The 24,403-nt window shown below is 43.9% G+C and overlaps 7 protein-coding genes across 13 annotated transcripts in view; all 7 read left to right on the top strand.

Annotated features, from left to right (window-relative positions):
* The window catches only part of LOC128445521 (protocadherin gamma-A4), a 248,766-nt gene that overhangs the window by 209,006 nt on the left and 15,357 nt on the right, over window positions 1–24,403 (top strand). The window lies entirely within an intron of this gene.
* On the top strand, window positions 804–3,284 carry pcdh1g22 (protocadherin 1 gamma 22). The gene has a single exon (XM_053428277.1). It carries the CDS (start codon window positions 804–806, stop codon window positions 3,282–3,284), a length of 2,481 nt encoding a protein of 826 aa, XP_053284252.1.
* On the top strand, window positions 3,908–6,622 carry LOC128445524 (protocadherin gamma-C5-like). The gene has a single exon (XM_053428278.1). It carries the CDS (start codon window positions 4,145–4,147, stop codon window positions 6,620–6,622), a length of 2,478 nt encoding a protein of 825 aa, XP_053284253.1. The 5' UTR covers window positions 3,908–4,144.
* On the top strand, window positions 7,659–10,136 carry LOC128445551 (protocadherin gamma-C5-like). The gene has a single exon (XM_053428305.1). It carries the CDS (start codon window positions 7,662–7,664, stop codon window positions 10,134–10,136), a length of 2,475 nt encoding a protein of 824 aa, XP_053284280.1. The 5' UTR covers window positions 7,659–7,661.
* LOC128445550 (protocadherin gamma-C5-like) lies at window positions 11,032–13,521 on the top strand. Its single transcript, XM_053428304.1, has one exon. The coding sequence runs from the start codon at window positions 11,050–11,052 to the stop codon at window positions 13,519–13,521; it is 2,472 nt and encodes an 823-aa protein (XP_053284279.1). The 5' UTR covers window positions 11,032–11,049.
* On the top strand, window positions 14,597–20,472 carry LOC128446313 (uncharacterized). Its single transcript, XM_053429332.1, has 2 exons — window positions 14,597–17,079; window positions 17,985–20,472. Exons 1-2 carry the CDS (start codon window positions 14,597–14,599, stop codon window positions 20,470–20,472), a joined length of 4,971 nt encoding a protein of 1,656 aa, XP_053285307.1.
* On the top strand, window positions 21,396–23,909 carry LOC128446312 (protocadherin gamma-C5-like). The gene has a single exon (XM_053429331.1). It carries the CDS (start codon window positions 21,396–21,398, stop codon window positions 23,907–23,909), a length of 2,514 nt encoding a protein of 837 aa, XP_053285306.1.

Below are 24,403 nucleotides of genomic sequence, written 5' to 3'. Positions count from 1 at the left end.
GCACTGGCTTTCTGTCGCCACAGGAAGGCAACGAAGAGCCTTGTCAGCCACAGAGGCATGTGGATGCATGCAGGCACATAATGGACATATGGATGCAGACATATTATTATATATGTGATCATGTAATGATCAGTCTTTCACTTATGAATAGGAAACTCTTCTTAAGTCATCTGTTACCTACAGCTGATATTAAAAATGTGTGCTTCATAGTTTTTTTTAATGATATATATATATATATATATTATACACATTTTAATACCTAATTAGGTGATGAGAGGGCTTTTAATTGTATAGTATTAATGTTAAATGAGTGGTATTTATGATTTTATATTAATAGTCAATGGCTTGTCTGTAAATTCACATTTTTTAAACCATTATGAGTAATGATGATACTGTTAGTTTATCTAATGATATGATATTTATTCTCATCTACTACATATTCCCAATGTTAAAGCCTTTGCAGGTGATGGGGACTTTAATGAGTAGTAGCTGATGACATTTCTGGAGCCATTTTTTCAGTGGACTATCCTTTTACGTCACTGTTTGGTAGATGTTCACTGTACACTGATTGGTGGAAATGCATTTGCTTTTTCCACCAGTCACATCCAGAGCTGTACAAAGAGATCTACTCCGTCTCATCGAGTAGCTTCAGCGTCATAACCATTGCAATGCTCTGAACGGGAGCGGAGGGATATACAGACACAAAGCATGACCGTCACTGTTATGCATAAGGACGCTTTTGCATTGGATTATAGACCTTCTCTGCTTACTCATTTGAGAATTTTGAGTTTTGGTGAGAAGATATGGGATTTATGGAACGAGGAATAATGTGGAACAAACTGTTCACATGGCAGGCGTTTTTGTGGTGGCATTATTTCTTTGTATTGTGGAGTACAATAGATGGACAGACTCGCTACAGCATCCCGGAGGAAGTGAAACAGGGCACTGTGGTAGGAAATCTAGCCAAAGATTTGGGTTTGGTTGTATCTGAACTGAATCGACGTAAATTGCGGATAACCTCTGAAGCTGGTAAGCAGTATTTTAATATCGACTTGGGGAAGGGAGAACTGGTGGTGATTGATAGGATAGACAGGGAGGAACTGTGTGGACAAAGACCGTCATGTCTGCTGCCTTTGGAACTAGTTATAGATAACCCCCTGCAGCTGCATAGAGTCGAAATCGAAATACAGGATACAAACGATAATTCACCCAGTTTTCTTACTAAAGAAAAAGTGCTGAAAATTGCAGAACTGGTAAATCCAGGCGCGCGTTTTCCTTTAGAAAGTGCCCAGGATCCAGATGTCGGCTCAAATTCCGTTCGCTCTTATCTCATAAGCAAAAATGACAATTTTAAATTGACAATTAAAAACCACAAGGACGGAAGAAAAATTCCTGAACTAGTTCTGGAAAAACCTCTTGATCGAGAGAAGCTGCCTGTACATAATCTTATCCTCACCGCTGTAGATGGCGGAGATCCTGTGCGCTCAGGGACATCAGAAATAACAGTAATAGTACTTGACAACAACGATAATGCACCACAGTTTGAAAAGCAGGTGTATGAAGCTAATATCAGTGAGAAGGCTGCAGCTGGGACTCAAATACTGCAAGTTAAAGCCACAGATGCAGACGAGGGACTTAATGGAGAAATTGAATATTTTTTCGCAGAGCAAACGGCGGATTTAATTTTGTCATTATTTGATATTCAACCTTCTACCGGAGTTATAACTGTTAAAGGAAATTTAGATCATGAAACAAACCCTGTGCACCGATTTGACATAACTGCTAAAGACAAAGGGAATCCTAAAATGGATGGACATTGTAGCATCGAAATTAAAATAGTGGACATTAATGACAATATTCCTGAAATAATAGTGACGTCGTTAACGACACCTGTTCCTGAAGATTCCCCGATTGGAACAGTTATTGCGTTAATAAGTGCAAAAGACCCAGACTCAGGTGACAACGGAAAGGTTATGTTAACTGTTTCTTCCAAGTATCCCTTCAAGTTGAATCCCTCGGTCTCTAATCATTACTCATTAGTAACGAGTGGGCCACTCGACCGTGAGAAAAATGACCAATATAGGGTCAAGATCACTGCGATAGATTCTGGAAAACCCCCATTATCGAGTGAAAAAATAATACTCGTTCAATTATTAGATGTAAATGACAACCCACCAGTTTTCTCCCAGCCTTCTTATGTCGTTTATGTAAAAGAAAACTATCCTCCTGGGAAGATCGTGTGCTCTGTGTCAGCCTCTGACCTGGATTTTGGTGAGAACGCTAAAATCTCTTACTCTATACTGGACTCTAAAGTGCAGGACGTTTCTGTCTCGTCGTATGTTTACATTAACTCAGATAACGGCAGCATCTACAGCATGCACTCGTTTGACTATGAGAAACTGAAGGTGTTTCAGATTCAGGTTCAGGCAAGGGATCAGGGCTCTCCGTCTCTCAGCAGCAACACCACCGTCCATGTTTTTATCCTCGACCAGAACGACAACGCCCCCTCTGTTATTTACCCCTCCTCCGCTGTCCTGGGCTCCCTCTCTCATCAGAGGATGCCCCGCTCCGCTAAAGCGGGTCACCTGGTCACTAAGGTGACGGCCGTGGACGCGGACTCGGGCCATAACGCCTGGATATCCTACAAAGTGGCGGAGGCCACAGACGCCTCCCTGTTCACTGTCAATCTGTACACAGGGGAGGTGAGGACTAAACGCGCTGTGTCAGAGCAGGACGACTCCTCTCAGAGGCTGCTTATAGAGATCAAGGACGACGGGGACCCGGTCCAGTCCTCCACCGTCACGGTGTCCATCCAGCTGGAGGACGGTCTCCATGAGCCCATCTTAGACCTCCGACAGAAAGTGACCGAGCCCAGCAGGAAAACTGGGAGAATCACCCTGTATTTGATTCTCTCTCTGGCCTCGGTGTCCGTGCTGTCTGTGGTGACTTTTCTCATCTTAGCGGTTAAATGCATCAGGAGCAGCAGAAACAGCGGTAGTTGCTGCATGAGACAGGGGGACTATGATGGTTACAAGAACCCCAACAGAAACCTGCAGATTCAGCTGAACACTGATGGACCCATAAAGTACGTGGAGGTCATGGGAGGAGACATGATGTCTCAGAGTCAGTCCTTCCGGTCCTGTATGTCTCCAATGTCCGAATACAGTGATTTCACTATGATTAAGCCCAGCAGCACCACTGACTTTAAGGAGGTGATCAGTGTCCTGGATGCGTCTTTACCGGACAGCACCTGGACCTTTGAGAGCCAGCAGGTGAGCAGATGACAGCATTTACTTCTAATAATTAAAATTGAATGCCATGGCTATTTTTACCTAGCAAAACAAATAATTTGTCAAAACGTGTTTTGTGTGGAAGTTAATCTTCAAAACAAATCTATATGCCTATTTCCATCCATCCTGGCTGTATATTATTTTCATCACACCTTTTACGCATTGTTTATCATAAAAACTGACATCAAAACAAAGTAACAAACATTAAACCTGTGCAGAAGTGTTGCAAACACCTGTGTCAAAGGAATGCAACGAGTGAGGGTTACACATGGACACTTATTGCTTGAATAATTCAGCACCACCAAAGTGGACAGCAACTCAGTAATGCAGTGTATACATTTTGTGAGGATTAACTTACTCTGTATTGAAACTAAATACTGTTATTCTTTAAAAATCATAATCTGTTTCTTTGAGATTTTTATTGGCAGGATTTTTTTTAAATTATTAATAATATTGCGGTTACATGTCATTTGGCATTTACACGTATTTGTTATAATCCCCCATGAGAGCTCAGAATCAGATTGAAGCTGCCTCTACAGCAGTGTCGATCAGTCTCTCTCTCATTGGATGTTGGACATGGATGCTGTGCACCAATAGGATTCAGAACTGTACAAAGCAATCTAGTCCCTGCCCCCATGCAGCCTCGGCGCTTGAACACTTACAATGCAACGAGCTCGGGGAGAGACAGCAACGAGCTCCCGTTTTTATATAGATTTGAACATATGAATTTCAGCTTTCAGCCATGTTTAGACGACGTGGTCATTTTTCTTCGGGAGTATTTCCTACTCTGTTGGATTCCAGCATCGCTATGAAGAATATCTCGTTTGGAATAAGTGTGTTATAACGGAGCGAGGATGACAAAGAGAATAGGATACCAAGACTGGAGATGGCAGGCGCTTTGGTGGCATCATTTCTTTCTCTTGTGGAGTATAACAGACGCACAGACTCGTTACAGCATCCCGGAGGAACTAAAACAGGGCTCTGTGGTAGGAAATCTAGCCAAAGATCTTGGTTTGGGATTATCAGACATTTTTGATCGTAAACTGCGAGTTGCCTCGGAGGCTGGTAAGCAGTATTTCACTGTGGATGCGGGAAAGGGCGAGCTGGTGGTGAATGACAGAATAGACAGAGAGGCTTTATGTGGACAAAGCGCCAGCTGTGTTCTACCTCTGCAAGTTGTTGTTGAAAACCCTTTGCGGTCGCATCGAATTGAAGTGGAAATCAGAGACATAAATGACAATTCTCCTCGTTTTCCAACGCAGGAGATTAACCTTAAAATACCAGAATCCGTTGCGCTCGGCAAACGTTTTTCCCTGGAGAGCGCAGAGGACCCCGATGTTGGGAGCAATTCTTTGAAAACCTACACGCTAAGCAAAAACGATTATTTTTCACTAAAATTTAAAGAAACAAAGAATGGAAAAGCGGTCCCAGAATTAGTGTTAGAAAAAACCTTGGACCGGGAAAAGAATGCTCTCCATCACCTGCTGTTGACAGCATTAGATGGAGGAAACCCAGTCACGTCTGGAACCTGTAAGATCATCATTACTGTCCTTGATAATAACGATAATTTCCCAGTATTCAACGAAAATGAATATAAAGTCTCTTTAAAAGAGAACAGCACCAAAGGGACCTTTGTCATCAAACTCAAAGCCACAGATGCTGACGATGGTCTTAATGGTGAAGTTAAATATTCTTTCGGGTCTCGCACTCCAGACTTTGTGTTATCAACATTTGAAATTAATGATGTAACAGGCGACATCTTATTAAAAGGTTTATTAGATTATGAAACTTCTAAATCTTACCTGATCGATATAACTGCTAAAGACAAAGGCGTCCCTGAAATGGAGGGTGACTGTCGTGTACAGCTGGATGTGGAGGACATAAATGATAATGCGCCAGATATTGTGTTGACTTCAAAACCCGTGCCTGTTCGCGAAGACGCACCAAGTGGCACAGTGGTGGCTTTGATTAGTGCACGAGACCTTGACTCCGGTAATAACGGAAAAGTGACATTGCGTTTACCCAAACGTTCTAGTTTCACTCTTAAACCGTCGTTTTCTAATAATTATGAACTGGTTACCAGTGGTGCTTTAGACCGAGAGAGTTTCGCGGAATATAATATTGAAATTACAGCCACTGACTCAGGCTCGCCTCCTCTGTCCAGTAAGAAGATTATTCCAGTCAGCATCACTGATGTGAATGACAACCCTCCTGTATTCTCTCAGCCCTCCTATAATGTGTATTTAAAAGAGAATGGAGTACCAGGATCTATACTGTACTCAGTATCAGCCTCTGACCTGGATTTTGGTGAAAACGCTAAAATCTCTTACTCTATACTGGACTCTAAAGTGCAGGACGTTTCTGTCTCGTCGTATGTTTACATTAACTCAGATAACGGCAGCATCTACAGCATGCACTCGTTTGACTATGAGAAACTGAAGGTGTTTCAGATTCAGGTTCAGGCAAAGGATCAGGGCTCTCCGTCTCTCAGCAGCAACACCACCGTCCATGTTTTTATCCTCGACCAGAACGACAACGCCCCCTCTGTTATTTACCCCTCCTCCGCTGTCCTGGGCTCCCTCTCTCATCAGAGGATGCCCCGCTCTGCTAAAGCGGGTCACCTGGTCACTAAGGTGACGGCCGTGGACGCGGACTCGGGCCATAACGCCTGGATCTCCTACAAAGTGGCGGAGGCCACAGACGCCTCTCTGTTCACTGTCAATCTGTACACAGGGGAGGTGAGGACTAAACGCGCTGTGTCCGAGCAGGACGACTCCTCTCAGAGGCTGCTTATAGAGATCAAGGACGACGGGGACCCGGTCCAGTCCTCCACCGTCACGGTGTCCATCCAGCTGGAGGACGGTCTCCATGAGCCCATCTTAGACCTCCGACAGAAAGTGACCGAGCCCAGCAAGAAAACTGGGAGAATCACCCTGTATTTGATTCTCTCTCTGGTCTCGGTGTCCGTGCTGTCTGTGGTGACTTTTCTCATCTTAGCGGTTAAATGCATCAGGAGCAGCAGAAGCAGCGGTAGTTGCTGCATGAGACAGGGGGACTATGATGGTTACAAGAACCCCAACAGAAACCTGCAGATTCAGCTGAACACTGATGGACCCATAAAGTACGTGGAGGTCCTGGGAGGAGACATGTTGTCTCAGAGTCAGTCCTTCAGGTCCTGTATGTCTCCAATGTCTCCAATGTCCGAATACAGTGACTTCACTTTGATTAAGCCCAGCAGCACCACTGACTTTAAGGAGGTGATCAGTGTCCTGGATGCGTCTTTACCGGACAGCACCTGGACCTTTGAGAGCCAGCAGGTGAGCAGAGAGTAAAATAATCATCTATATGCACATTTAAAACTAAGACTATTTTTGAGTTATTGTCTGTCTGTCGCGAGGGACTGGATTTGTTATGCCACTTTTTTCAAGTATCATATATTGAGATTTAGATCATTAAATTTCTTTCATTTTACCTAAATGAGCGAGATGGCATTTTTGTCACATGTATTTCCTACTCACATGCAACTGAACATTGTACGCTGAATTAACTTCACGCTCTCGAAATTAAAGAAAGTTTTAATTAAAAAAAAAAGTATTACAATAACCTTAGTCTTTATGTAGGATAATTACCTATAGTCTATTTAGCATTACAGCTCCTTCATGCTGCTTCAGATATATCATACTTTAATAAACTGCCTTTTGTTGCTGTAGAGCTTTATGACATGGTGATTTGATTGTGACTCAAAGCACATGACTTTTGAACATATGTCAATCATATTCCTATCTATATAATCAAATCATAGCCTGTGCTCAAAGTTTCCTCTAATTGTATTACATTGGTGTGGATTTCAAATGTGCGCATCTTGCAAAACTGATGTGAATCAAATATTAGAATAGCAGTGTGACTATATTTGCAGGAATTGTTGCAATAATGATCAGTAAAATTAATTAAATCTGATTGACAGCTTCTGGGTTGATTTTGAATAAGTGTTCTTGGGAAGAAGCACCTGCGTGTGCCATTTCATGAATCCTTGATTTGCAGTACTGGGGCTGTAGCACATTTCTGTTTCAAGCTCATTGGATGCAGGTTAGATGCTCTGAGCCAATAGGATTAGGAGCTGTACAAAGAGATCTATTCCCTCCCCCATCCATTTTCAACACTGTAGCCAGTACATTGCTCCGACCCGAGATGAGAGGAGGATGCGTTTAACCACTCAGATTATATAACATAACTTCAATTCGCACGTCAGGATGCAAACATGTGGATATCTTTGGAGAACAGCAAGTTCATCTTTGATGGATTTTTATATTGTCGTCTTTATTCGAAATGATACGTCGGTGGGAAATAACGTCCCGCTGTAAAGGACCGAGGATGACAAAGAGAATGGGATACGGAGACTGGAGATGGCAGGCGCTTTGGTGGCATCATTTCTTTCTCTTGTGGAGTACAACAGACGGACAGACGCGTTACAGCATCCCGGAGGAGCTGGAGCGAGGCTCTGTGGTAGGAAATCTAGCCAAAGATCTTGGTTTGGGACTGTCTGAGATTTTCGATCGCAAACTGCGAGTCGCCTCTGAGGCTGAGGAGCAGTATTTCAGTGTGGATGCGGGGAAGGGCGAGCTGGTGGTGAATGACAGAATAGACAGAGAGGCTCTATGTGGACAAAGCGCAAGCTGTGTTCTAGCTCTGCAAGTTGTTATTGAGAACCCGCTACAATTAAACCGGATAGAAGTGGAAATAAGAGACGTGAACGACAACGCTCCTCGTTTTCTCAAAAGCGATCATATAATAGAAATTGCTGAGTCCACCGTTGTAGGTGTGCGTTTTCCCCTAGAGAGCGCAGAGGATCCCGATGTTGGGAGTAACGGATTGAAGACGTACACTCTAAGCAAAGACGATTGCTTCATTTTAAAAGTAAAAGAAATTGAAAATGGAAGAAAATTACCCGAATTAGTTTTAAATAAATCATTAGATCGGGAGAAAAAGGCGATTCACAATTTATTTCTTACTGCTGTCGACGGAGGAAACCCGGTGAAATCCGGAACTTCAAAAATAACTATAACAGTTCTTGATAATAATGATAATGTGCCATTATTCGAACATAGCCTTTATAAAGTGTCTGTTCAAGAAAACAGTGCGAATGGCTCGTTTGTAATCACAACAAAAGCGACCGACATAGACGAGGGTCCAAACGGAGAAATTGAGTACTCACTTGGCATACACACACCACCATCGGTGCTGTCGTTGTTTCATATAGATGCTGTAAGTGGAGATATATATTTAAAAAAACAGTTAGACCATGAAGATCAAACCTCGTATCGAATAGACATAAGTGCGAAAGACAAAGGCTTGCCTAAGACGGAGGGTCACTGCAGTGTGCAGGTGGATGTGTTAGACGTAAATGACAATCCCCCAGAAATACTGTTGACTTCAAAACCGACTTCTGTACCCGAAGACTCTCGCAGTGGTACAGTTGTTGCTTTGCTCAAAGTCAGAGACCTTGATTCAGGGGATAACAGTAAAGTGACTTTACAGCTTCCCAGAGGTTCTCCTTTTATTTTAAAACCCTCGTTTTCTAATAATTACGCACTCGTTACCAGTGGTGCTTTAGACAGGGAGAGCTTCTCAGAATACAATATTGAAATAACAGCCACTGACTCAGGCTCTCCTCCTCTGTCCAGTAAGAAACTTATACCAGTCAGCATCACTGATGTGAATGACAACCCTCCTATATTCTCTCAGCCCTCCTATAATGTGTATTTAAAAGAGAATGGAGTACCAGGATCTATACTGTACTCAGTATCAGCCTCTGACCTGGATTTTGGTGAAAACGCTAAAATCTCTTACTCTATACTGGACTCTAAAGTGCAGGACGTTTCTGTCTCCTCGTATGTTTACATTAACTCAGATAACGGCAGCATCTACAGCATGCACTCGTTTGACTATGAGAAACTGAAGGTGTTTCAGATTCAGGTTCAGGCAAAGGATCAGGGCTCTCCGTCTCTCAGCAGCAACACCACCGTCCATGTGTTTATCCTCGACCAGAACGACAACGCCCCCTCCGTTATTTACCCCTCCTCCGCTGTCCTGGGCTCCCTCTCTCATCAGAGGATGCCCCGCTCCGCTAAAGCTGGTCACCTGGTCACTAAGGTGACGGCCGTGGACGCGGACTCGGGCCATAACGCCTGGATCTCCTACAAAGTGACGGAGGCCACAGACGCGTCTATGTTCACTGTCAATCTGTACACAGGGGAGGTGAGGACTAAACGCGCTGTGTCCGAGCAGGACGACTCCTCTCAGAGGCTGCTTATAGAGATCAAGGACGACGGGGACCCGGTCCAGTCCTCCACCGTCACGGTGTCCATCCAGCTGGAGGACGGTCTCCAAGAGCCCATCTTAGACCTCCGACAGAAAGTGACCGAGCCCAGCAAGAAAACTGGGAGAATCACCCTGTATTTGATTCTCTCTCTGGCCTCGGTGTCCGTGCTGTCTGTGGTGACTTTTCTCATCTTAGCGGTTAAATGCATCAGGAGCAGCAGAAGCAGCGGTAGTTGCTGCATGAGACAGGGGGACTATGATGGTTACAAGAACCCCAACAGAAACCTGCAGATTCAGCTGAACACTGATGGACCCATAAAGTACGTGGAGGTCCTGGGAGGAGACATGTTGTCTCAGAGTCAATCCTTCAGGTCCTGTATGTCTCCAATGTCTCCAATGTCCGAGTACAGTGATTTCACTTTGATTAAGCCCAGCAGCACCACTGACTTTAAGGAGGTGATCAGTGTCCTGGATGCGTCTTTACCCGACAGCACCTGGACCTTTGAGAGCCAGCAGGTGAGCAGATAATAGGACATTTTGATGTTCAGATGACACGTTTGTTATTGTTTAAATACCACAGGATAGTGGTTAATTTTCAGCTGTTAAAAACGAATTTTCATCTTCATTTTCATCTTCATTTTCGTGTTCATTTTCATCTTCATTTTCATCAACCTCATATTGAAAATGTGTGAGCAGTGCAATATCATTTCGGGAAGTACTTACATAACAATGCAATTAAGTCTCCAGTCATTATATTTGATTCAGCCATACACTGCCACCTTAACCTGCCCAAATCCAATTCTCCAGTAACTCGCAGTTGCAAAAAAAAAAATTGTCAAAAAAAATACAAAATAATAAGAGCCTGTGTTTTGCTATTGTAGTTGTAGAATTTTTTCCTTTTCTTTTTTAAGTTAAGAAAAACTAGTGGTTTATTTTTCTTCAAGAAGGTCTTTAACCTTAGTAAAGGGGGTATAGGTGTGCATTTCGATCTGCTAAAGTGGCGTATACTGAATACACAGTTGTATATGATAGTATTTCCTAATGCACTAGAAACACAAGTTTAAATCCTCAGGACTCTATCACACACTGTAATGCGTCTGTGCCTCCTCTCGTGGGCGCAGCTCTGTGTCTTAATGCACTGCTCAGTCGTCTTCCTATTGGATGCTAGTGAGAGATGCTGTGCACCAATCCCATTCAGAACTGTACAAAGAGATCTATCCTCTCCCCTTTGCTGCCTCGGCACCATACGCGTCAACAATGCAAAGGGCTGGAGGACGGTGGGTGATGCATCTCGGAGATCAAGAGGAGGTTTTCCAATTTAAGCGTCAGAGATGAACAAAAATGCGTTTTATATTTTTAAGGGGCTAAATAATGCTCCTGTGGAATTGGATATTATCTTCGATTTTTTCGATGGGAAATAACATATTCTAGCGGACCGGGGATGACAAAGACAATGGGATACCGGGACTGGAGATGGCAGGCGCTTTGGTGGCATCACTTCTTTCTCTTGTGGAGTATAACAGACGCACAGACTCGTTACAGCATCCCGGAGGAACTAAAACAGGGCTCTGTGGTAGGAAATCTAGCCAAAGATCTTGGTTTGGGACTGTCTGAGATTTTTGATCGTAAGCTGCGAGTCGCCTCGGAGGCGGATGAGCAGTATTTCAGTGTGGATGCGGGGAAGGGCGAGCTGGTGGTGAATGACAGAATAGACAGAGAGGCTTTATGTGGACAAAGCGCCAGCTGTGTTCTACCTCTGCAGATCGTTCTTGAAAACCCTCTGAGTTTACATCGCATTGAGGTAGAAATAAAGGATATAAATGATAATTCACCCAGATTTCACACTAAAGAAATGTCTTTGAAAATCGCTGAAACTGCAGTAGTGGGATCTCGTTTTCTTTTAGAGGGTGCAGAGGATTCAGACGTTGGAAGTAATTCAGTGAAATCCTACACGTTGACTAAAAACGAATGCTTTACGTTGAAAATGAAGGAGGTTGAAGATGGAAAAACTGTCCCTGAGTTAGTGTTAGAGAAGCTTCTTGATCGAGAGAAGAAAGCCGCTCATCAGCTACTACTTACTGCATTAGACGGAGGGAACCCAGTCATGTCTGGCACCTCGCAGATCACCGTCACAGTGCTTGATGTAAATGATAACTTTCCGGTTTTTGATAAAAATATATACAAAGTGTCGTTGCAGGAGAACACTGTAAAGGATACTTTTGTTGTGAAAATGACAGCAACGGATATTGACGAGGGACCAAACGGTGAAGTTGAATTCTCTTTTAGCTCGCGGACACCTGATTCCGTTTTATCAGTATTTGAAATAAATTCATTAACAGGGGAAATAAAGTTGAAAGGAGATTTAGATTATGAAAGAACAGCCTCTTACAAAATTGAAATAAAGGCGAAAGACAAGGGAGTTCCCGAAATGGAAAGTCAAAGTCGTCTCCAAATAGATGTTTTAGATGTGAACGATAACACTCCAGAAATTGTTCTCACCTCTGAACCGCAGCCGGTGCGCGAAGACGCACCAAGTGGCACAGTGGTGGCTTTGTTGAAAGCGCGTGATGCTGACTCTGGCAATAACGCTAAAGTGACATTGCGTTTACCCAAAGGTTCTCCCTTCTCTCTTAAACCATCATTTTCAAATAATTACGCACTGGTTACCAGTGGTGCTTTAGACAGGGAGAGTTTCTCAGAATATGATATTGAAATAACAGCCACTGACTCAGGCTCGCCTCCTCTGTCCAGTAAGAAAAAAATACCAGTCAGCGTCACTGATGTGAATGACAACCCCCCTGTATTCTCTCAGCCCTCCTATAATGTGTATTTAAAAGAGAATGGGGTACCAGGATCGATACTGTACTCAGTGTCAGCCTCTGACCTGGATTTTGGTGAAAATGCTAAAATCTCTTACTCTATACTGGACTCTAAAGTGCAGGACGTTTCTGTCTCGTCGTATGTTTACATTAACTCAGATAACGGCAGCATCTACAGCATGCACTCGTTTGACTATGAGAAACTGAAGGTGTTTCAGATTCAGGTTCAGGCAAAGGATCAGGGCTCTCCGTCTCTCGGCAGCAACACCACCGTCCATGTTTTTATCCTCGACCAGAACGACAACGCCCCCTCTGTTATTTACCCCTCCTCCGCTGTCCTGGGCTCCCTCTCTCACCAGAGGATGCCCCGCTCCGCTAAAGCTGGTCACCTGGTCACTAAGGTGACGGCCGTGGACGCTGACTCGGGCCATAACGCCTGGATCTCCTACAAAGTGGCGGAGGCCACAGACGCCTCCCTGTTCACTGTCAATCTGTACACAGGGGAGGTGAGGACTAAACGCGCTGTGTCAGAGCAGGACGACTCCTCTCAGAGGCTGCTTATAGAGATCAAGGACGACGGGGACCCGGTCCAGTCCTCCACCGTCACGGTGTCCATCCAGCTGGAGGACGGTCTCCAAGAGCCCATCTTAGACCTCCGACAGAAAGTGACCGAGCCCAGCAAGAAAACTGGGAGAATCACCCTGTATTTGATTCTCTCTCTGGCCTCTGTGTCCGTGCTGTCTGTGGTGACTTTTCTCATCTTAGCGGTTAAATGCATCAGGAGCAGCAGAAGCAGCGGTAGTTGCTGCATGAGACAGGGGGACTATGATGGTTACAAGAACCCCAACAGAAACCTGCAGATTCAGCTGAACACTGATGGACCAATAAAGTACGTGGAGGTACTGGGAGGAGACATGTTGTCTCAGAGTCAGTCCTTCAGGTCCTGTATGTCTCCAATTTCCGAGTACAGTGACTTCACTATGATTAAGCCCAGCAGCACCACTGACTTTAAGGAGGTGATCAGTGTCCTGGATGCGTCTTTACCGGACAGCACCTGGACCTTTGAGAGCCAGCAGGTGAGCAGAAAACAATAGGAGAGCCACTATGTAATCTTGTGTCGTTTCATTCAATATTTCTGTCATTCAGGTATGCAACTTCCTTATGGTTACATGGTGTTTTAATTGCTTTTAATATTGACCACAGGTCACACATCAGTTTTCACTTTGTTTTGGGTATTTCTAGTTACCTTCACTGGAGTTCTGGTGAGAGTTAAATGTGTGTTATCACATACAGTACCTCCATGTTATTTCATAATTTCTTTAAATTGTTGATGTCAGATAAAATAGAAACGAAAAACTAACATGATAATCACTCCTCATTTCAACCCAGTCATCTTCAATAACAAATCCTGGCCCTTTTGCGGTGCATTTGTTACTCATGGACATTTTCTGTTTGCAAAAGTGGATGTTGCTTTTAACTCCCACTATTATTGTATCCACAAAATGAAAAAAATACACAAACTCATATAGTTTAAATAAAAAATGTGTATTCTGTTTACGTTATGCAGTGCTCTTGTTTTTTTTGTCTGGTGCAGTTTGTTTCAGCACCAGACACATGAACAGCGACAGCTTAAATAGGTTTTCATATACCTGACGTAAACGGCTTTCTCTGTTCTTTTTTCTTGTTCAAATCACAACAGTAGTTTTTTTTAATCAAAGGTTCCAACAACCAGATCAGTGTTGTTGCACACAGAATATTATTTTAGGTGCAGTAACATTATTGGCCACGTGAAGCAGCTGGCATTTCTCTACACAGTCAAAATGCATTGAGGCGATTCTTTGAATGGCGACTGTGTCTTTAAAAGCACTGCTCACCTCCCTTCCTATTGGATGGTAGAGGGGAATATTGTCCACCAGTAAAAAACATAGAGCTATACAAAGAGATCTACTCCCTCCCCCATGCAGCCTCAGCACCATCAACACTTACAGTGCAATGAGCTGAATGAGAGGGAGTGATGCTCTTTTCGGAACTAGAAGGAATAATATTCATTTTACTTTTTGTTATGAGGCGATTTCGGAAAATTTCTTTGAGATTAATGCCTCGTGGAAATGGCTGGTAACAATTTTCTTTTCGATTACCTCACTGGGAAATAATTCGAACGGACCGGGGATGACAAAGACAATAGGATACCGAGACTGGAGATGGCAGGCGCTTTGGTGGCATCACTTCTTTCTCTTGTGGAGTATAGTACACGGACAGACTCGTTACAGCATCCCGGAGGAATTAAAACAGGGCTCTGTGGTAGGAAATCTAGCCAAAGATCTTGGTTTGGGACTGTCTGAGATTTTTGACCGTAAGCTGCGAGTCGCTTCCGAGGCTGGTAAGCAGTATTTCACTGTGGATGCGGGAAAGGGCGAGCTGGTGGTGAATGACAGAATAGACAGAGAGGCGTTATGTGGACAAAGCGCCAGCTGTGTGTTGACTCTGCAAGTTGTTATTGATCAACCTTTGCAGTTGTACCGAGTCGAGGTGGAAATACAGGATATTAATGATAATTCTCCCAAATTTCCGTCGCAAGATATTATATTAGAAATAGCAGAGTCGACAGCAGCAGGTGCACGTTTTCCAGTGGAGACCGCTAAAGATCTTGATCTCGGAGTGAATTCAGTGAGGTCCTATACCATAAGTAAAGATGATTATTTTAGTTTAAAGATAAAAGACGTATCCGGTGGGAGGAAAGTTCCAGAGCTCGTCTTGTCTAAATCTCTCGACAGGGAGAAAAAGGCGACACACCAGCTTCAATTAACAGCCGTAGACGGAGGAAACCCAGTGAAATCTGGGACCTGTGTTATAACCATTAATGTGCTTGATAATAATGATAATATTCCTGTATTTGAAAAAAATATTTATAAAGTTTCCATAAGCGAAAATAGTGTAGAAGGTGCATCTATCATAAAACTAATAGCGAAAGATATCGATGAAGGCCCTAATGGAGAAGTAGAGTATTCCTTTGGAACCCACACACCAGATACTGTCCTGTCTATGTTTAATCTTGATTCGTTAACTGGAGAAATACGACTCGCAGGGCAATTAGATTTCGAAACAAACGAAAATTTCGAAATTGACATTTGTGCAAAAGACAAAGGAGCTCCAAGAATGGAGGGTCGCTGTACTGTGCACATCGAGGTGGTTGATGTTAACGATAATGCTCCGAATATATTCCTGACATCCCAACCAAACTCTGTGCCTGAAGACGCACCGAGTGGAACTGTTGTAGCGTTAATTAGTGCCCGAGACCTTGATTCAGGTGACAACGGTAAAGTGTCTTTACAGCTCCCGAAGAATTCCCCTTTCAATCTGAAACCCTCTTTTTCAGACAATTACGCACTGGTCACTGGTGCAGCTTTAGACCGAGAGAGTTTCTCAGAGTATAAGATCGACATTATTGCCACCGATTTAGGCTCTCCTCCTCTGTCCAGTAAGAAAACTGTAAATGTCACTATTACAGATGTGAATGACAACCCTCCTGTATTCTCTCAGCCCTCCTACAATGTGTATTTAAAAGAGAATGGGGTACCAGGATCTATACTGTACTCAGTATCAGCCTCTGACCTGGATTTTGGTGAAAATGCTAAAATCTCTTACTCTATACTGGACTCTAAAGTGCAGGACGTTTCTGTCTCCTCGTATGTTTACATTAACTCAGATAACGGCAGCATCTACAGCATGCACTCGTTTGACTATGAGAAACTGAAGGTGTTTCAGATTCAGGTTCAGGCAAAGGATCAGGGCTCTCCGTCTCTCAGCAGCAACACCACCGTCCATGTTTTTATCCTCGACCAGAACGACAACGCCCCCTCTGTTATTTACCCCTCCTCCGCTGTCCTGGGCTCGCTCTCTCATCAGAGGATGCCCCGCTCCGCTAAAGCGGGTCACCTGGTCACTAAGGTGACGGCCGTGGACGCGGACTCGGGCCATAACGCCTGGATCTCCTACAAAGTGGCGGAGGCCACAGACGCCTCTCTGTTCACTGTCAATCTGTACACAGGGGAGGTGAGGACTAAACGCGCTGTGTCCGAGCAGGACGACTCCTCTCAGAGGCTGCTTATAGAGATCAAGGACGACGGGGACCCGGTCCAGTCCTCCACCGTCACGGTGTCCATCCAGCTGGAGGACGGTCTCCATGAGCCCATCTTAGACCTCCGACAGAAAGTGACCGAGCCCAGCAGGAAAACGGGGAGAATCACCCTGTATTTGATTCTCTCTCTGGCCTCGGTGTCCGTGCTGTCTGTGGTGACTTTTCTCATCTTAGCGGTTAAATGCATCAGGAGCAGCAGAAGCAACGGTAGTTGCTGCATGAGACAGGGGGACTATGATGGTTACAAGAACCCCAACAGAAACCTGCAGATTCAGCTGAACACTGATGGACCCATAAAGTACGTGGAGGTCCTGGGAGGAGACATGTTGTCTCAGAGTCAGTCCTTCAGGTCCTGTATGTCTCCAATGTCTCCAATGTCCGAGTACAGTGATTTCACTTTGATTAAGCCCAGCAGCACCACTGACTTTAAGGAGGTGATCAGTGTCCTGGATGCGTCTTTACCCGACAGCACCTGGACCTTTGAGAGCCAGCAGGTGAGCAGAAAACAATGGACGTCACACATTTCCAGTTATTTTTGGCCAATAAGTTTATTTTTAACACTCAGGGTCAGTTTATATCTATGAGAGAATTATGGCGGTAAAGCGTTTTGACTTGGTTATTTTTCAGTGTTGTTCTATTTGCTGCTTCAAACGTATGATTTGATATTCGCTCAAACAACATTTGAAGTGTGTTATTCAACATTTGTTTCCATCCATGCATCTTTCATTATCTTATATAACCTTCAATATCCCGAGTTTAAACTTGCAATGCAAACTTTCAACAGCAGCATTGACACACTGCTGTTGTCTCACTATAATCAGCAAATCAAGTTGATCATGGGTGTATAGCAACCAATATAGTATTTTTTATCGAATGGAATATTGGTAATACATAAAATGAAATGGGAACAGTTTTTTTGATTGATTTATTATTGATTGATTTCATGCAAAAGAAAAAATGGCAGCAGCAATCACTGAAACTTATATTTAAATTTGTTTCTCAATTATTAAATATAAAGAAACGTTTTATGTGGCGTTTATCTTTCTTTTTGTAAAATTTTTTGTGTGATATTTCAAGTAAAATTATCACATAAATCTCTCTCCCCTCCCCTCACTGCTGTCTGTGACGTGGAGGGGGGGGGGGGGGCAGACTTGGCTCTCTGTGATTGGACAGCAAAGATGCCTGCTGATCCAATAGCATGGAGCACTGTACAAAGAGATCTACTCCATCCCCCTTTCTGCTTCACCACGGTAACAAACACAGTGTCAGAGCCGGAGGAGAGATGTGCGTATTCGATGGCGTCTGGCATTTAGGTCTTTATTATAACCTATCTTGGAGTTAATTATGATGAAATGTCCATTCTGCCTGTGGAATTTATGTTGATCTGCTTGCGTGAACCACACCTCGATGGGAAATAACATATTCTAATGGACCAAGGATGACAAAGACAATAGGATACCGAGACTGGAGATGGCAGGCGCTTTGGTGGCATCACTTCTTTCTCTTGTGGAGTATAACAGACGCACAGACTCGTTACAGCATCCCGGAGGAACTAAAACAGGGCTCTGTGGTAGGAAATCTAGCCAAAGATCTTGGTTTGGGATTATCAGACATTTTTGATCGTAAACTGCGAGTCGCCTCTGAGGCTGGTAAGCAGTATTTCACTGTGGATGCGGGGAAGGGCGAGCTTGTGGTGAACGAAAGAATAGACAGAGAGGCTTTATGTGGACAAAGCGCCAGCTGTGTTGTACCTCTGCAAGTTGTAATAGAGAACCCGTTACATCTTTATCGAATAGAGGTAGAAATAAGAGATGTCAACGACAATTCACCGAATTTTCTCAGCAAAGAAAAGAATTTGAAAATAGCGGAGCTGACAGCGGTGGGTGCGCGCTACCCTTTGGAGACCGCACAAGACCTCGACGTGGGTAGTAATTCACTAAAATCGTACAGCCTCAGCAAAGATGAATGTTTTAGTTTGAAAATTAAAGACTTGGCTAATGGACGAAAAGTGCCAGAGCTTGTGTTGGAAAAACCGTTAGATAGAGAAAAACAAAACATCCATAATTTACTGCTGACAGCGTTAGATGGGGGAAGTCCTGTCAAAACTGGAACATCGAAGATTATAGTGACCGTATTAGACAACAACGACAATGTCCCGGTTTTCAAAAAGGCTTTGTATAAAATAAGTCTTCCTGAAAATAGTCAAAGTGGCTTAATGATTTTAAAGGTGGAAGCAACAGACGCAGATGAGGGTATTAATGGAGAGATTGAATATTCATTTGCTGACCATACACCAGAGACGATGTTGTCTATTTTTCAGATAAACCCGGAAACAGGAGAAATAATGCTTATTGGACAGTTGGATTATGAAAACGTTGCAATACACGAGATTGACATTAACGCAAAAGATAAAGGCATTCCTGAAATGGAGGGTCATTGTCGTGTTCAAGTTGAGGTGGTCGACATGAATGATAATGCTCCAGAAATTGTTCTTACTTCAAAACCGAGCAAAGTGCCCGAGGACGCACCGAGTGGCACTGTAGTTGCTCTGCTCACTGCGCGGGACTTTGACTCCGGTGATAATGGAAAAGTGACATTGAAACTTCCAAAAGATTCTCCTCTAGCTTTGAAGCCTTCATTTTCTAATAATTATGCGCTAGTGACAAGGCGTAGTCTAGATAGAGAGACTTTCTCAGAATATAACATTGAAATAACAGCCACTGACTCAGGCTCTCCCCCTCTCTCAAGTAAGAAAATTATACCAGTCAGCATCACTGATGTGAATGACAACCCTCCTGTATTCGCTCAGCGCTCCTATAATGTGTATTTAAAAGAGAATGGGGTACCAGGATCTATACTGTACTCAGTATCAGCCTCTGACCTGGATTTTGGTGAAAACGCTAAAATCTCTTACTCTATACTGGACTCTAAAGTGCAGGACGTTTCCGTCTCGTCGTATGTTTACATTAACTCAGATAACGGCAGCATCTACAGCATGCACTCGTTTGACTATGAGAAACTGAAGGTGTTTCAGATTCAGGTTCAGGCAAAGGATCAGGGCTCTCCGTCTCTCAGCAGCAACACCACCGTCCATGTTTTTATCCTCGACCAGAACGACAACGCCCCCTCTGTTATTTACCCCTCCTCCGCTGTCCTGGGCTCCCTCTCTCACCAGAGGATGCCCCGCTCCGCTAAAGCGGGTCACCTGGTCACTAAGGTGACGGCCGTGGACGCTGACTCGGGCCATAACGCCTGGATCTCCTACAAAGTGGCGGAGGCCACAGACGCCTCCCTGTTCACTGTCAATCTGTACACAGGGGAGGTGAGGACTAAACGCGCTGTATCCGAGCAGGACGACTCCTCTCAGAGGCTGCTTATAGAGATCAAGGACGACGGGGACCCGGTCCAGTCCTCCAGCGTCACGGTGTCCATCCAGCTGGAGGACGGTCTCCATGAGCCCATCTTAGACCTCCGACAGAAAGTGACCGAGCCCAGTAAGAAAACTGGGAGAATCACCCTGTATTTGATTCTCTCTCTGGCCTCGGTGTCCGTGCTGTCTGTGGTGACTTTTCTCATCTTAGCGGTTAAATGCATCAGGAGCAGCAGAAGCAGCGGTAGTTGCTGCATGAGACAGGGGGACTATGATGGTTACAAGAACCCCAACAGAAACCTGCAGATTCAGCTCAACACTGATGGACCCATAAAGTACGTGGAGGTACTGGGAGGAGACATGTTGTCTCAGAGTCAGTCATTCAGGTCCTGTATGTCTCCAATGTCCGAGTACAGTGACTTCACCATGATTAAGCCCAGCAGCACCACTGACTTTAAGGAGGTGATCAGTGTCCTGGATGCGTCTTTACCGGACAGCACCTGGACCTTTGAGAGCCAGCAGGTGAGCATGGTGTAATACAGACGTGGCAAACAGATACTTTTATTGTAATTATGTTTGTGGGAAATCGGAGCGTTTTCAGCAACTAAACATACTATTGCATTTTTATGTGGTTTTATTAATTAAATAAATAAAATATGTATCAAATGAAAATGAAAATGTAAAATCGAAATATTTAAATATATAATTTACATACAAAATATGAGTGTGTAAGAAACTGCAGAGCTTCTCGATCTTAGACTTTCAGCACCAAAGGGATGGACAGCGACTCTGACCCATGAGACTTGTGGACGGAGAGCGAATAAATTGTTGTTTGAGGCATTGACGCAGGGTGTAACACTCAAAATCCATGAACATAAAACTAATTCACTCAACTATTTTCTTTTATTTCATGACTGAGCTGTTTGTTTATTTTTTTTATACTAATTAACGTAAATGGGGCTGATGGTATGTAGGCATCAAATACATGGAAACACATATTGTGTCAATGCAATTTAATTTTAAACGTACATTCAATGTAATGTAGGCATCGACTTAATACATTTATACATTTTTCATTTATTTGATGCGTTGATATATTAAATACATCTCCCTCTGACTCTTCACTCGCTCATTCATGACAGTGCAAATGGTGAGTGTGTCTTTAACGGCGCTGCTTAGTGCTGCTCTCATTGGATGTGAGAGGTGGATGCGATGCACCAATAACATTCCGAACTGTACAAAGAGATCTACTCCCTCCCCCATGCAGCTTCAGCACCAAAACCACATTGCTCAGAATGGGGGAGAGAGAGTGTAGGTAAATGTTAAATATAATCGAGGGAATCATGTCAATTCTTCATTCATTTTTTTGGCCATAATCGGGCATCTTTTTAACGGAATATGTCACGCTCTTGGGATGTGGATTTTGACTTCATGTTCTTTGTTCCTGTGGATTGGAAATGATGCATTTTACTGAATCACGGATGACAAAGACAATGGGATACCGAGAATGGAGATGGCAGGCGCTTTGGTGGTATCACTTCTTTCTCTTGTGGAGTATAATAGACGCACAGACTCGGTACAGCATCCCGGAGGAACTAAAACAGGGCTCTGTGGTAGGAAATCTAGCCAAAGATCTTGGTTTAGGACTGTCTGAGATTTTTGACCGTAAGCTGCGAGTCGCCTCGGAGGCTGGTAAGCAGTATTTCACTGTGGATGCGGGGAAGGGCGAGCTCGTGGTGAATGACAGAATAGACAGAGAGGCTCTATGTGGACAAAGCGCCAGCTGTGTTCTACCTCTGCAAGTCGTCATTGAGGACCCGCTACAGTTGCATCGCATTGAGGTGGAAATACGAGATATTAATGACAATTCACCAGGTTTCATTTCAAACGAATTATCTTTAAAAATAGCAGAATCAGCAGCAGTTGGCACCAGCTTTCACTTGGAGCGCGCAACGGACCCAGACGTTGGCAGCAATTCACTTAAATCGTATACGCTTAGTAAAAATGAGTGTTGCTCCCTCAGAATCAAAGAGATAGAGGGTGGTAAGACCGTTCCGGAACTTGTCTTAGATAAACTACTAGATAGAGAAAAGAGAGCTGTTCACAAAATCCTACTAACAGCATTAGACGGAGGGAATCCAGTTCGATCAGGAACGTCACAAATAACCATAACCGTCCTTGATATAAATGATAATTTTCCAGTTTTTGAAAAGAACGTTTATAAAGTAACACTCGGTGAAAAAAGTATAAAGGGGGCTGTTGTGATAAAACCCAAAGCAACAGATGCAGATGAAGGTTTGAATGGTCAAATCGAATTCTCATTTGGCTCCCGGACTCCAGATTTTGATTCGTCAATTTTTGATATTAACTCTATAACGGGGGAAATCAGTCTGAAAGGGGAGTTAGACTATGAAACTGTAAAGTCATTTGACATCGATGTCACTGCAAAAGACAAAGGCAGCCCTGAAATGGAGGGACACTGCCGCGTGCAGGTTGATATTACTGATTTCAATGACAACGCTCCTGAAATAGTCCTCACGTCTCAGCCAAAGCCAGTGCGCGAAGACGCACCAAGTGGCACAGTAGTTGCCTTGATCAGTGCGCGTGATCTTGATTCTGTTGATAATGGCAAAGTAACGTTGCAACTCACCAAGGGCTTCCCCTTCGCTCTGAAACCTTCTTTTTCTAATAATTACGCACTGGTTACCAGTGGTACTTTAGACAGGGAGAGCTGCTCACACTATGATATTGAAATAACAGCCACTGACTCAGGCTCGCCTCCTCTGTCCAGTAAGAAAATCATACCAGTCAGCATCACTGATGTGAATGACAACCCTCCTGTATTCTCTCAGCCCTCCTATAATGTGTATTTAAAAGAGAATGGGGTACCAGGATCTGTACTGTACTCAGTATCAGCCTCTGACCTGGATTTTGGGGAAAACGCTAAAATCTCTTACTCTATACTGGACTCTAAAGTGCAGGACGTTTCTGTCTCCTCGTATGTTTACATTAACTCAGATAACGGCAGCATCTACAGCATGCACTCGTTTGACTATGAGAAACTGAAGGTGTTTCAGATTCAGGTTCAGGCTAAGGATCAGGGCTCTCCGTCTCTCAGCAGCAACACCACCGTCCATGTTTTTATCCTCGACCAGAACGACAACGCCCCCTCTGTTATTTACCCCTCTTCCGCTGTCCTGGGCTCCCTCTCTCACCAGAGGATGCCCCGCTCCGCTAAAGCGGGTCACCTGGTCACTAAGGTGACGGCCGTGGACGCGGACTCGGGCCATAACGCCTGGATCTCCTACAAAGTGGCGGAGGCCACAGACGCCTCTCTGTTCACTGTCAATCTGTACACAGGGGAGGTGAGGACTAAACGCGCTGTGTCCGAGCAGGACGACTCCTCTCAGAGGCTGCTTATAGAGATCAAGGACGACGGGGACCCGGTCCAGTCCTCCACCGTCACGGTGTCCATCCAGCTGGAGGACGGTCTCCATGAGCCCATCTTAGACCTCCGACAGAAAGTGACCGAGCCCAGCAAGAAAACTGGGAGAATCACCTTATATTTGATTCTCTCTCTGGCCTCGGTGTCCGTGCTGTCTGTGGTGACTTTTCTCATCTTAGCGGTTAAATGCATCAGGAGCAGCAGAAGCAGCGGTAGTTGCTGCATGAGACAGGGGGACTATGATGGTTACAAGAACCCCAACAGAAACCTGCAGATTCAGCTGAACACTGATGGACCCATAAAGTACGTGGAGGTCATGGGAGGAGACATGATGTCTCAGAGTCAATCCTTCAGGTCCTGTATGTCTCCAATGTCTCCAATGTCCGAGTACAGTGACTTCACTTTGATTAAGCCCAGCAGCACCACTGACTTTAATGAGGTGATCAGTGTCCTGGATGCGTCTTTACCGGACAGCACCTGGACCTTTGAGAGCCAGCAGGTGAGCAGAAAACGAAAAGGCCATTTGTAAAATTGTGTTTGTAAAGGTTTGATCGACAGAAGTTTACTAATTATGTTTTGTGTGGTGCTTCTAAACAACGAAGACCAGATGGCACAACTTTTTTAGGGTGAAGGTTTCAACACTAATGTTGTAGCTCTTATTGCATGACAGACCATTTGTTTCGGGCCTGAATGAAATGTCACAATATTCTTAACATATATTCAAAATGCCTATAACTTTAGTAAGATAGTGACTTTTTAGTTTTAGTTATATATTATAACATAATCCTAATTTCATTTGGCACTTCTTATTATTAGATAAAACAGTTCATTTAAAATGTTCATATCCAGGTTATTATTTCAATATTTTGGTCCAACCCCCTCTTTTGTCCATTCATTCTCACTCCAATAATGTTCTTTTGTATCGTCTGCAGCAATTATTCTACTTTATTATTCTTTAATAAATGCACTTTAGTTTGAGCTATATTACGTTGGCATTTTTATAGCTGTGATTTATTTGAAAGT

The sequence above is a fragment of the Pleuronectes platessa genome, chromosome 8 (genome assembly GCF_947347685.1).
Source record: "Pleuronectes platessa chromosome 8, fPlePla1.1, whole genome shotgun sequence".
NCBI classification, from domain to species: Eukaryota; Metazoa; Chordata; class Actinopteri; order Pleuronectiformes; family Pleuronectidae; genus Pleuronectes; species Pleuronectes platessa.
The sequence above is the reverse complement of the archived record's forward strand: the minus strand, read 5'-3'. Positions and strand labels throughout refer to the sequence as shown.